This window comes from Manis pentadactyla, chromosome 2 (assembly GCF_030020395.1).
Source record: "Manis pentadactyla isolate mManPen7 chromosome 2, mManPen7.hap1, whole genome shotgun sequence".
Classification (NCBI taxonomy): domain Eukaryota; kingdom Metazoa; phylum Chordata; class Mammalia; order Pholidota; family Manidae; genus Manis; species Manis pentadactyla.
In genome coordinates this window covers 67,236,220-67,250,084 of record NC_080020.1, presented here as the reverse complement: position 1 = coordinate 67,250,084, position 13,865 = coordinate 67,236,220, and the positions used below count along the sequence as shown (strand labels likewise).

Here is a 13,865-nt window from a genome sequence, read left to right as displayed (position 1 = left end):
CCTAACCCTCATCCTCCTCATCTCTACCCTGTTGTCTTTTTTATCTATTTGGAAACCCTCTGTTCTCTGAATTTTCTAAGGTCATATTCTCTTGGCCTCCAGGCACTTCATTGGTTTATCTTTTCTGTAACTCTCTTATCATCTTATAAAACTTCTATCAAGGTGGCAGACTTTTTCTATGAAGGGCCAGATGTAAATATTTCAGGTTTTGCAAGCCATTTGGTCTCTGCCTCAGTTACTCAACTCTACTGTCATAATACAACAGCAGGCATAGACAATATATGTATGAAGGATCAAGACTGAATAAAAGTGTTACTAAAACAGGTTGTGGAAGGGAAGGGGCACTGGCCCATGGGGACCCCCCTGGAACTCTTTGGCCTTAGTCTTCTTCCAGCCTCATTGCTTTATGCCTGGCTGAGAAATTCTGTTATCCTTTGATTTCAAAGATCGCAGAAGTTTCCAAATTCTCCATCCCTATATCTGATCTTCTTCATGCTCCTTAGTATATTCTCTATTTCTGTCTAGGACACGATCATTGTCTCTAAGATTACTGTTCGTAAATTTTTATTACTTCTCTGAATTGTTAGATGTAACAAAATACATAACAGATATCTCTCTCCTCATCCCCTTTTCCATAATGAATCAAATGTTTATTTATTTTTTCCTATTGTCCCTTCTTCTTTGTTCCTAACACTTTTAATATGGTTTACGTTTTCTCTACTTCTTGTTTTAAACAAAACTCTTTCCAGAATATACATTAAATCTTAACTCCTCTGGCTGCCCTTGAAAGTCCTATGTTACCTATGCCTTACATATCAGGACTGACTCTTTCCTATTATTCTCAATATTCCAAGGTAATTTCTAAATTGAACCTTACCCACCATCTAAAAAGACCTGGCCAGAGAGTGATCTTCAGCAGATCCCAGATGTTTCTAAGGTTTGATCCTAGAAACCTAGTGAAAGCCAATACCTGTGTAAGGTATCATCCACAAACATTGTTTTTTTTCAGCATTTGAATCACCTACACTATTGGGTATTCTTCTGTTTCTTTTTCATTCTGATATCACCTATTTCTTGCAAGAAGATTCAGCTAGTGTTCTATTACTTTAACCTGTTTAAAGTTGGTTCCTACCCTTCTCCACATGCAGGTCATCCCTTTCCTTTTCCTTTCTCCCTGCCTCTGGGCCAGACATTTGCATATTTAATGTATAATCTTCCAGATGTGTCTCTATGGGATCTTCAGCTGTGAAAGAGATAAAGATCAGTAAGTTCTAAATCTGCCTAAAGTATACATTGTTCAAACAAATGTCATCCACTTAGCCTCACCTCAAGAATTCTATCTAAGAGGAATTTTCCTATCAGATCTACATCTAACCTAGCTTGGACTCTCGTATTTTCCTCCCCTTTAATATAAGTCACACCCTTATCTTTCCTCAGTTCTCACTGTTAGAGAGGAAAAGAGACTTCTCCGTGGTGAGTTTGGGGCGGGGTGCTTGGCTCCGCTTCTGGGGCCGGCCTGACTGCGGGGCGCTGCCTCCGGCCCGCTCTTCACTCTGTGCGGTCTACCAGAGCGCGCTCTGCCACTGCAAGGGGGTTCCGTGGGCTTCCGCTCCGTTGGTGGTTTGGTGGACGGTCAGAGGGGAGCCAGGGTGGTTGGGGAGATGGAGGGATCAGTTTAATTTTGGAGAGCAATGTGGGCAAGCCACATATTTCAAACTATATTCTCTGTTTCAGATTTTACCGATAATAAAGCTTCTATTTTGAATTCCATCTGCCTCTCCTTTATCTATCAAATGTTTTATACATTATATAAACAAACATAAGATTTGGAAACAGATTGGCATTTCAGTAACACTGAAGGCTCCTTTTCACTGCAGACATTATTTTAAACCCCTTTTAAGAACTGAACTTGTTAGTGCTTCAAAGGAAGTGGGGGTGTCAGGTGAGGAAGTGACCACCAGCCCACCAGGAGACTGTGTTTTTTGGTACCAAAGATTTACACATATGTGGAACACTAGCTGCTTTCCAAGACTGCTTAATCTTTACTTTCTATAAGGATGTTAATGACAAGCTCCTGCTGAGTCACTAAAATGGATTTGGCAGCAATGCTATAGAAGAGCGTGCCATGAGCCCAGGGACGCTGGATTAACCAGGCACTAACGAGCATCCCTAACCAAAGGGAAGACACTGAAGACACATCACACAGAGGCATTAGATAGAACACACAAGAATAGAAAATGCAGCAAGTAAAATAAGGACTCAAACCTAAAACACCAGGCCAATAACTTAATACCCAAGAAAAAGGTGGGAGGAGATGGAAATCAAATAAAAATTGTTTTAAGGAAGCACTAAACAAATGTCACAGCCTAGTTTGCTATGAAAATTAACAAAAATAGAATTGAAATACAATTTCAAAATTAGTTTTCAGTTTGTTGTATAAACTGCTAACAATAGATATAAAGACCTGCCATTTCTCTAAAGGCTTTCATTAAATATGACTTACTACGTTTTTCCTCAAATTATTCTTATTTTGGCAAAAATTTAATTTTTGAAAAAGAAGTCTCATGAAATGGGTCTTAAACATATGAAGATTTTTTAAAAATTCTTTTTCAGGGATCCTCCTTTCCAAATTTGTTCTCCTGGGAATTATTTTCTTGCTTTATGTTCTAAAATGCTTGTATAAAAATTGAAGTTCAAGACTTTCAACTTATTCTGTCCTCTTTTCCCCAGATAAACATGAATCATCAGCCTCTTTTGAATACCCACAGTCCCAAATTCTGGACTGTGATTATGGTGAGATGGGATACAGGCCTTACTGAATGTCCACAATTGGGCAAGCAGTCTTTAAGTGTTTTACATACATTTTCCCATTTATCTTGAGCCACACAAAAACTCTATTAAGTGGATATTATCTCCATTTTTTAACAAATAATGAAGCTGACAATGAATACAGTAGAGAAGTACTCAGTAAGTCACCAAGAAAATAGCTACACTCAATAGAGATTTATAATTGGACAATTGGTTCCAATTCTTTGAAGACTGTTGATTTGCACATGGCATGCACAGGCAATTCTGTGTTTAAAAATTATTTTGTGTTATCTACATATTTGTAAATGTATACAGGCAATCCTCTCTGAAACAATTTTAGCTATATCTACAACAGTTCTTCCCCATGCTTTTTATAAAGATTTTCCAAAGTGCATTTCATGGATGTTAATGGGTAGTGCATATGTTCTGGTTTCAACAATATTAAACACTTTTTGTTTCCTGTGTGATTTCTCAGCACCTTTACTTATTCATGAGCCCTGTAACTCTCCAAGAAGGGATTTTAGTATTTGTGTTTGTAAGCATTTTTATCCATGAAACCCTTTCCTAGTTTTACATCTAGCAAGGCTATTATTCTATAAAACTGAATATAGGAATCAGGGCTCTAATGTTTGCAAACAGACTCTTAAATTAACTTCAAACCCTTTAGATTTGCAAATGAAAGTGAGCAGCTCAAAAAAAGGAATAGGAAGCAAGGTAGAAGCACAGGGCTTTTCTGCATAAGGAGATTATCAATTTGAAAAGAAATGACTGCTAATTGGGTCACCAAAGTTGGATTTAATTTTAATTTAACTGAGTCATTTTTGGAGCAAAGAGGAATTTTTGCTTTAGTAGTAGACATGAGAAAGAATAACAAAGCACAGTCCAAAAAGGTCCTTAAAAACTTTGATTTCTAACCTACAGATTTATACCAAATTCTAACTATCTGATTAAAAAACATAATGAGATTCTATGGCTGGCAGGTACCCTACAGGAATATGAGCAAATATTTGGTTAATAAATGAATAAATATTCTTTGAATGAATGAATGAATAAAAGTCCTGTAGCATCTGTGAGAATGGTGACCTAGTTTCTTTTTTAATCCTTTTTAGTGCGGGAATATATCCACTACCATTTAAAGCAACAGTCCCTCTGCTGGGTGGACAGCTCAAGTTACCAAACTGTTTTGCATTTTAAAAAAAATATAGAACACTGGTATCAGATAGGACTACAGAGATATAAGCTAGTCTCTTCAGTAGATAAACAAAAGAAGCAAAGAGCTGTGACTTCCTCAGTTAACATTAGGTTGAGAATTCAGGTTTTCTGACTGACTGACAGCCAAAATCCATCTCCTTCTAACTTATTCCCAGGCATCTCCACTTGCTGAGTTGGACAGCCTATTTTTGTTCTTTTTTACATGAAGCCTTAAAATATTTGAAGATGGCTGTCTAGCCTCCTCTCTTCTTTTCTTCTCCAAATTATATATACTCAGTTTATTTAAGCAAGTATGGCCTGGTTTCTACTTAACATCTTAACATTTTTCATTCTTATCTGGGCACTCTCTCTTTAACCAGGTTGTGCCAAGAAAAGTCCATGATGTAGACAAGGTCTGATGACCATGAAACAAGGTGGTTTAATTGGTCCAAATTCTGCAGCTGGCAGCCCTAGCGAGTAAGCGAAAAGTGTTGAGCTCCACCTGTGCTCCCAATAAATACAAAGTCCCTAGATGTCCATATAATGTGGAACTGAGTTAAAGCTATTTCAAGGGGAGATTCCTTCTGTTGGCAGATACTAATAAGCCTAGCTATCTGGCGGTTTGTCTCCTCAGACCTTGGGAGAGAAATCAAAAGGGTTGTACTAGGGCTGTGTGCAGGTCTCCTCTCCAGATGAACACATTGCAGAGAAGTAATAAACCCACCATGGGAGCTTGGATGCCACACAATATTCTAGAACAAGCATTGGCAACTACAGCCAAGGGGACAAATCAAGCCTGATTCTTGCTTTTGTGTGGGCTACAAACTAAGAATGGTTTTTGCATTTTTAAGTGCTGAAAAAAAATTGAAAATAGAATATGCTTTGTGATATACAAAATTGTGTGAAATTCAACTTTCAGTGCCTATAAATAAAGTTTCATTACAATTACAGCTGATGGGGCTTAGGCCATGTTACCCAGATATGACCCCTTGGCATACTGAATATTTTAAGTTGAAGGAGTTTGAGAAAACAGCAGAAACAGGAAGGTCTTTCTGACTTTACCACTCCTTCTTTCCCTGAAACTGGTCATTAAACTGTCCTGTGAGAGGTGCCCTCCTTGTAACAGGAGGAAAGGAACATCCTTATCTCCAAAGTCAAAAGGATGCTGAAAAGAATCCTAACAAATAGGCCTTGCTAAGCTTCCCCCAATTTACTACTTACCTCATACTCCCTGACCTACATACTTCCCTATGACTATCCTAGCATAAAAATACTCAGATTTATATATTTCTTCAAGTTTTTATTTCCTTATGAGGGCTCCCATGTCATAAAAAACTTAAATAAATTTGTATGCTTCTTCTCCTGTTAATCTTTCTTTCTCAATTTAACTATTTTCAGACCCAGCCAGGGATGCTAAGACAGTCACAGGAAACCTTGTCCTCCCTCCACAGCCACGCTGATTCCCTTATGCCTGGGTTGCGGCTGCTGTCATGCTGCGATGGTCCAGTTCAGTGGTTGTGATAGAGACTGTTTGGTCAACAAAGCCTAAAATATTTGCTACCTGGTCCTCTATAGAAAAAGTTTGCTGGCCCCCATTCTAGAATACTGGAAGGAAGTCTACATACGTTCCAAATATCTAATACTACAGAAGGACATCCTCCACCTACTCCCAAATAATTCATAAGTAACAGTAGAGGTCAACTCTTCAGAGCAGTCTTTCCTTATCACACAATCTGTCAATATTTTATCAGGCACTCTGTTTTAGAAAAATGCTTCAAGCAACTTATTAACAGTTGAACTTGCCTAATTTTTAAATTTTTTTAGTTTATAAGGCCTGTCCTCCCTACTTTTCCCCAGAAATTAATCCCCCTGAATATGAAGGCAATATAGTCTGGCATGTCTACCATTGTATCTCTAACTGAGAGCAATGCCTTGTACCTAGTTGATGCCCACTAAATATTAGTTGAACAGAGAATGTTTTTATAAAATCAAGTAACCAAACATTTTTAGAAGTTAATTCAGAAGAATATGATTTCTTATATCTATGAATAAATATCTCCACAGTCTTAAGTTTTCATGTTAGAATTCATTTAAAAACAATAGATACTCTCACAAAATAATGGCTCTTCTATCTTTTAGCAAGGACCACTTAAATATTGAGTGGGTAATTTACTCAATTCCTCTGTATCTAAGTTTCCTCACTTGCAAAATGGCTCTTATAATCCAAGGGTCATAAATGAAATAATATGTTGAATCACTTTTGAGTTGTTGGGAAAAGGATGCTACATGAATTCATGATAACAGTATCACTTGTAATATAACACTTGTAATAAAGCATTTTACATGCTAGCACTAGAAGCACATTAACTGATAAAGAAGACACATGTTCCTATAGTTATATTTGACTCTTCTAGGTGGCACAGAGAGATAGAATATAAAATATTTCAGCCACTGTCAAGTCAGATTAGATCTGATTTTCTGTAGGTAAAGCTCACTGCAAAATTTATACTACCAATTGAAGGGGTTCAAAACAAACCTCCCCACTATGTGTCACTATCATGTATGGACTTTTTTGTCTCAGGATTTTTCTCTTCAACTTAAGATGGCCTACCTTAAAAATTAAAAACCAACTAAATTAACCTTCTCAAGCCAACTGAACTGCACCCAGAGAATGTTATAAACTACCTACCATGTAAAATCAGTTTGCTTTTATCAAGTTTTAGCAATGTCATCACTCCCTCAAAATGCTACATATTTTTATAGTAGAGGAATTATCATCCATGGCAAAAACATGATTCCATTTCCTAGAAGCTTGCAGCCTATAAAGCATATACTGTGAATTAAAATTTTACCATTCATTTATTAAATTTTGATATTTTCTGACCATTGGTGAAGTTGCATTTCATATTACAAGAAAGTTATTTCCAGATATGATCTGCTGATTCTTTTAAAAATAAATAGAAATTCTGATAAATCATTTTCGTAGAGCAAAACCAAAAGCTTCAGACATAAAAGAGATAAACTCCACATTTTTATCTTTATATGATTGTTTATACAGAAAAATGTAGCTAAAAAATTAAATAATTGTTTATTGGATGAAGAAACTCGTTTTAAAATATGTATAATAAAAAATACACAGCATGGATGGAGCTAGAGGGTATTATGCTCAGTGAAATAATTTCTCCAGGCGGAGAAAGACGAGTACCAAATGATTTCACTCATCTGTGGAGTGTAACAACAAAGCAAAACTGAAGGAACAAAACCGCAGCAGACTCAGACTCCAAGAAGGGACTAGTGGTTACTAAAGGGGAGGAAGGGAGGGAAAAGGGGATTGAGGGGTATTATGATTGATACACATGGTGTGTGTGTGGATCACGGTAAAGGCAGTGTAGCACAGAGAAGACAACTAGCGACTCTGTGGCATCTTACTACACTGATGGACAGTCACTGTAATGGGATATGTGGTAGGGACTTGATAATGAGAGGAATCTAGTAACCACAATGTTGCTCATGTAATTGTATATTAATGATACCAAAATAAAAACAAAAAAATAAATAAACAAAAATAAAAATAAAAACAAAAAAAATCCCAAAAAAATACATACTTAAAATTTCTTTATTCTTATTCTTGAGTCAATTTAACACAAAGTTAAATTTCATCAATTAGACAAAAAAGACACTAGTCATGAAGAAAAACCTCCCATTAAAAAACAGATAGTTGTGTTGCTTGAAACACCTAATTCAGCAGACTTGACTTTAAAATTTTGCTTCCCAAAAAATATGATCTAACTTCTCCTAAATTACCAAATGGTATTCTGAAATATTCTGAGGCTTCTAATCAAATGAAAAGAAAATCTGCAAAAAATACTACAAATTTCTTTTTGTGTACATAATAATTTCCATCTTCGTCTAATTCATTAGATTCGTATATTGTTTCTAACTTAACAAGACTTCTACTGGAGCTTAATAAGTTGGTCAATTAATTGATTAGTAAATATTGTCACTTCATCCTTTGAAGAATTTGAAGGAGCTAATAAAATTCAATATATGACAATACCAGAGTATATAACCTGCTCTATAACCCTGATCAAACTGTTCACAGCCTTTGCAAAAAATGACAGATAGTTGAGAAGGTGGGGTAAATGTACTTCTGCACTCAGAAAGAACCACAACTGAAGGTGATACAATATAGTACCTTTGGTTACTGTAAGACTCTAAAAAATGATATGGTGTTACACATACCAGAAGGTGGATGTAACATTATTGGTAAGTACATATGGGATTTATCTGTAAGAAAACACTGCTAATTGCTATTCCTGTACTTAGTAGCTATATCAATGTAGTTGAAACATTTGCTAGCAATTGATTTTCCAGGCTGTTCTACATAACTCTATCAACAAGGGACCATTTCTCTTCAGGGACCATGCTTGAGAGTTTCAATGATTACATTAGAGTAACACTCCAGCCATGTCAGATACTGTCCATGTCACATAGCCACCTTGCCTGAAAGCTCAGATTATAAAGATTAATGTGAGCTCCACATTTTATCTCCTAACTGGTCAATCACTGTACTTGCACTGTAAAAAGCACTGTACTAGCTTGAGAAGGAATATAATAATCTATGATCAGCCTTAACATCCTAGCTGGAAGGACAGTTAAATGAATGTTCATTGGGATGTCATGGTTAATCCAACTGCACAGTGGACAGAGCACAATTCTTCCAGATATCTCTCACCCACTCCAGGATTTGATTTGCATGAGTATTTGTATAGAAAGGGCAGGGCACAAAAACCTCCTGCAGGGTTCAGAATCCAGGTTTACTCAACAGTTATCAGCTATGTGTGTCTCTGGGCAAGTAACATCTACTCTAATGTTGTTATTTTTAAGATGAGGAAAACATAGTATATAATTTACAAGGTTATGAGAATCAGATTAGATAACAAATGTAAAGTGTTTAGCATAGTGCCTGACACCTAATCAGTAAGCAAAAAATGTTGGCTACTTTGAGGAAGTAGTTGCCCTGGCACCAGTTCTTTCTGTAGGACAGTGGAGTTAAAATCTGCAGCTGAAGAAATTGCTTGTGGACGAATTTTATGAGATTTGAGGTTCCAACAAAACTGTTTGGGGGCTAAGGGAATAAAGTCAGATTCAGGGTTTGGGAGAGGGTGAACCTCCAGACTTCTGCGTGGAACACAGTGAGACTTGAGGAGCTGTAGTGACCTTTGGCACAAGATTTTATGGATTTGAGAGCACCAGGGGAGAAACAATATTCACACAAGCAGCTCAGCAGTGAGGTCCCCTCCCCTAAGTGGCTTTTTGGAAGCCAACATCAGGGTAGATGGGGAACAAGAATATGGGGGACTGGCTGTGAGAACATCTGAGAAACCAAAAATTCCCAGAAATGACTAGAGCAATTTGGACAGGGTTATAGTATTAACCACATTTGTATACCAACAGGCTGGTAGGGCTGGGTGACACTGCCTCAGACACATACAACTATAATAACAATATAAGGCAGAATATGCTAAGTGCAAGCAAGCAGCCAAGATGCTGTAAAGTTCATTATACCCCATATAATGGCTGCAATGGGGTAGTGTGTGTGTGTGTGCATGCACACAAGGGAATAGTGGGAATAAAGAATAGAAAACTAGTCTGGGATCATATTTGAATGGCTGACGGACAGAGATTTGATTCTGAAGGTGATGTGGAAGAAGAGAAAAAGATTTTGAATCAGGAAATCTACAGTGAAATCAGTGATTGGTGAAATTAATCTGGCTTCACATGTAGCATAGCATAGGAGGAGAAATGTGTAGGGTCATGTGAACATGGTTGGAAAACTTCTTAAATGTATCAGAAGATCAGTGGGGATACAATATTAGATTGAATAGCATTACTTACCATTTTCTATAATAGTACTCACAGGGAAAAAAGGAAAGTCTAATTAAGAGAAGTACAGTTTCCTATAACTCCTCAATCTTGATTCATAATTTTCTCATGATTACTTTTCCATATACCAATGGACATAGATGTGAGCCACAGCTTGCTTGTTTATAAGTTACACAAACACTGTTCATGGTCCACTGAAATTTCTAGTGTGGCCTAATGCAATCTCTCTCTCTCTCTCAGGTCTAACTGAGATTCCTATTTTGGACTTACAACTGTGTTCCTGTAATTTTCTTTGGCATTTCAAGTCCTTGGATATTGACACATTTCTATATAATGGAAGTTGTGACAGAATGGTATCATGTAAAAATATTGTTTTCTCTAATTCAGAGTCCCTGAAAAAAAAACCTTTCCAACAGGTTTATATAATGATTCACTACTTTGCCTACGGCTCACCCCGCTGATACTGACACACTGTGGTTGGTTTGCATCCTTCTACCAACATTCAAGTAGGAAAACAAAGTCACTCAACTTGACCAATGACTGGGTTTTTTTAGGACATTCTCATAACCTTCAATACTCACTTGAGCTCTTCAGCAATATTCTCAGTAAAAGACCATCATGATGCAGAAGGGTTTCCAGAAGCAGGTTCCAATTACAACCTGGCTGGGATAAGAGCAGTTTCAACTGACCCTCCACTGTAAGTTGTCCAGCTGATGGAGTCCTTTCAAAATGCAAGATAAAGGTGGAGTAATGAAGTTAATTTATCTATGAAATTAATAGCCTTAAAGTACAGAGGTAATGCTAACTCCTCTAAATGTCAGTTCCTCCCAGATTACTCTGACAATGTTTTCATGCTTGTTTACTTTGGGGTTGCTCAAAAAAGGAATTACATTTAATCTCAACTAGCTAAAAGCAAATTAACATTTGGTAGCCTGCCAAATTTAAAACTGATACAAAACAACCATGCCTATAGTTCCCAGAACTGTTTCATGGAATAAATAAAAATTACTTATGCATTTATTTTGAATGCATTTATTTGTTCATTCACCAAATATGAGTGCCTACTATGTGCTATTAACTCCTTTCATTATTTATGGAAAGAAGTTAATGATGAGTTTTGACTACTTTGTAATATGCCATGTACACTATATAACTGCTAATAAAACTAAAGGAATTCAAAGCTTCTGTCAAGGGTCAACTATAATCTAATCATTTAATACATAAAGCCTTAAATCAACAAGCAATAATTAGAACCACTCTTAATAGTCACACTGCTGCCTACTTGGGTAATCGTTTCATCAAAGAGAAATAATTCCAAGGCAAATAAGCTTCTACCTGGGAAGTTATCATCAGTGTTGAGCTGAAAATCAAATTTAGGTCCCCCACATTACCACAGTAATTTACCAATGAATTGGCAAGAGATAAGGAAGTAAAGTAAAAACTGAAAACTAGAAACATGATTCACTTTTTCCTTCTAAAATCTCAAAGTTTTGACTGGCTAAAGATCAAAACATCTGAAATCAGCTTACAACCACCACAACAAAAAAGGCAGGAAATCATCAAACTCAACTGGGTTGCAGCCATAAGCACTGTGGGACTAGTGTGGCATTGGGCAGGGAAGATGATTGAGCAATGTAAAGGTGCGAATGGGAGTAGAAAAAAGGGCAGAACAAAGAGTACTACTGAGAGAGACGATCTGCAGCATCATTTCCAGATGAAATTTACTGAGGGATAAACCATCCAGTTAACAGAGTCTAGACAAGTGGTTTTCACGGCTTGGGCCTCAACCCGCAGCATCAGCAGCATCTGAGAATGTAATGCACATTTCTGGGCCTCATCCCATCAGAAATTCTGGAGGTGATCCCCAGAAACCTGTTTTAACAAGCCCCTTGCAGGAGATCCTGATGCCCACTAAGGTTTGAGAACCACTGTGGAAGGTGTGCTCTCTGGAACACAGGTAGTCGGGACAGACCCAGATGGTGCCGTCTTTCCTGTCTCTGTGCCTTTGTGTCCATGCAGGTCCACCTTGGCTACCACACATGCAATGAACTCCCCATAACCTTTTTCTTGTCTTCATCCTACCCATCCTTCAATTTGCAGCAAAAACATCACTTTCTCTGTGGAGTCTTCAGTAAAAATGTCTCTCCATAGTGGTTTCTCTCACTCTGAATTAAAGCACTTACAGCAAACATACGCATTTTAGCACTTTAGTATTTCATCAAGTAAAGCTTAATCTCTCCACTCAGGCTCAAGCCTCAGGAGGACACTTGTTTCACATCCCCAAAGGTCCCCCCAGTGAACCAAGCACATTTAAGGGCTCTGTAAATGTTAGCTGATTGACTCACATGCTCGTAAATGGGTAGGCAAACTTTTTAAAAAAGAGGAGTCTTTGCCAAAAGACGGTTTAAGCAAAAGTGAGAGGATCTGAAGATGCAAAATGAAATTTCAAAGCACCCCCACCCTTTGGCTTGCTTTGGCATTTGGAACACCTCACAGCCTTATGGTACACAGAATCCTTCAGCCTCACCTGAACTTTGGACTAACTCAGGCTTCCCATGTAAGATTCTGCAAACATAACTTGAAATAGAGAAACTCCTTGGGCAATTGGTGGTGCAGTGTTAGCTAGGAAAACTGCCCTGGGTCAATGATGAAGAGGGAAGTGAGAGTTAACTCTCAGGCTAGAGGAATTGAGTCCATCATTTCACAAGCTCTCAATTACTTTGGGTATTCCTAGGTTGATCTGGGTCCTGCAGTAGTTCTAAGTATGGGACCAGAGGAAGAATCCACTAAGGGAGCCTTTTGGAAGGAAACACTAAAGCAGATCCTCACGTTGACTGTTCCTATTTTCATCCTAAATCCTAAGTGGTGAATTCTGAAACTTGCTTGGCTTTCAGTAGATGAAAAGCAGCTAGTTGTGTTGTAAGTTTTGTGTTAAAATTGACTTAGTTTTTGAACATTTCCTACCTATACATACTTTGCATGAACTGAGTGCTGATTGAAGGATACATTTAAAGAACTGAAAGATCCAGTTTGATGGAGTGTAGAAAAGGAGGGGGAATAATAAGTGACAATCTGAAGAAGGAAACAGGAGCCAGATCATGGAGGGCCTCATTAACCAAGGTGGGGATTTTGGATCCATTCGAGAGTTAAAGCAGAGGGGTATTCTGATTTGGCTGTAGAATGGATTGGAGAATGGTTTTTGCTCAGCCCTTAGAACATGTAATATAGCTAAATAATTTGAATGTCATTTCATACCACTGTATCTGAATACCTGGTTATAAATAAAACCTCTCATTTACCAGATGGGAAACTGTTTGTTGAAATGTACCTCAATTCTTGGATCTTTAAACTTTTTACAGATTTTGAAATGTACAGTATAATGATGACTCACTATGAAGAAAAATAAAATATTACAAACATTCCTCAATCACCAAGCTCTGAGTAATAAATGCATTGAAGAGTCTGTGTTGGGCATATGGAGAAGCATATGTTCCCTCATCCTTTGAGCTGGTGGAGCTGTGAAAGTGAGATTAGCCTCACAAAAAAAATGACAGAAAGGGAAAGTATACACACACACACACACACACACACACACACACATAAGTGCATCAAATATGTACATGTTGAATTCTACTGTAATACAATACAAAGAGGAATAAAAATTTATAAATCCACTGGAACTCATAAATCTTATATTGGGAGACAGGATGAATTTATGGCTGAACTGTATTAGACTTATACTCCAATAAATGCTACATTTCTGGGGCAGGAATGGGCCTAAAGATTTTTTTCAAATCCAGGTAGTAAGGAGTGACACCATACTAGAGTTCAATCATTATTGGTTTATGAAACAAATTATTTTAATAGAATCATTGTGCAAAATCTTAGCAGTACTTCAGTGCATTTACTTTGTGAAAACTCATCAAGTAGCTTACTTGTAATTCTGCAATTTTTTAGTATGTATTCACACTACAGTAGAA

At 37.3% G+C, this 13,865-nt stretch overlaps 1 protein-coding gene across 2 annotated transcripts in view; it reads right to left on the bottom strand.

The window, feature by feature from the left end:
- The window catches only part of KIAA0825 (KIAA0825 ortholog), a 432,275-nt gene that overhangs the window by 249,450 nt on the left and 168,960 nt on the right, over nt 1-13,865 (bottom strand). For both annotated transcript variants that reach the window (XM_036925703.2, XM_057493384.1), the window contains 2 exons: nt 10,467-10,606; nt 1,133-1,243 (listed from right to left, as the gene is read on the bottom strand). In XM_036925703.2, coding sequence (XP_036781598.2) covers nt 1,133-1,243; nt 10,467-10,606 — 251 coding nt within the window. The remainder of the gene's footprint in view (nt 1-1,132; nt 1,244-10,466; nt 10,607-13,865) is intronic.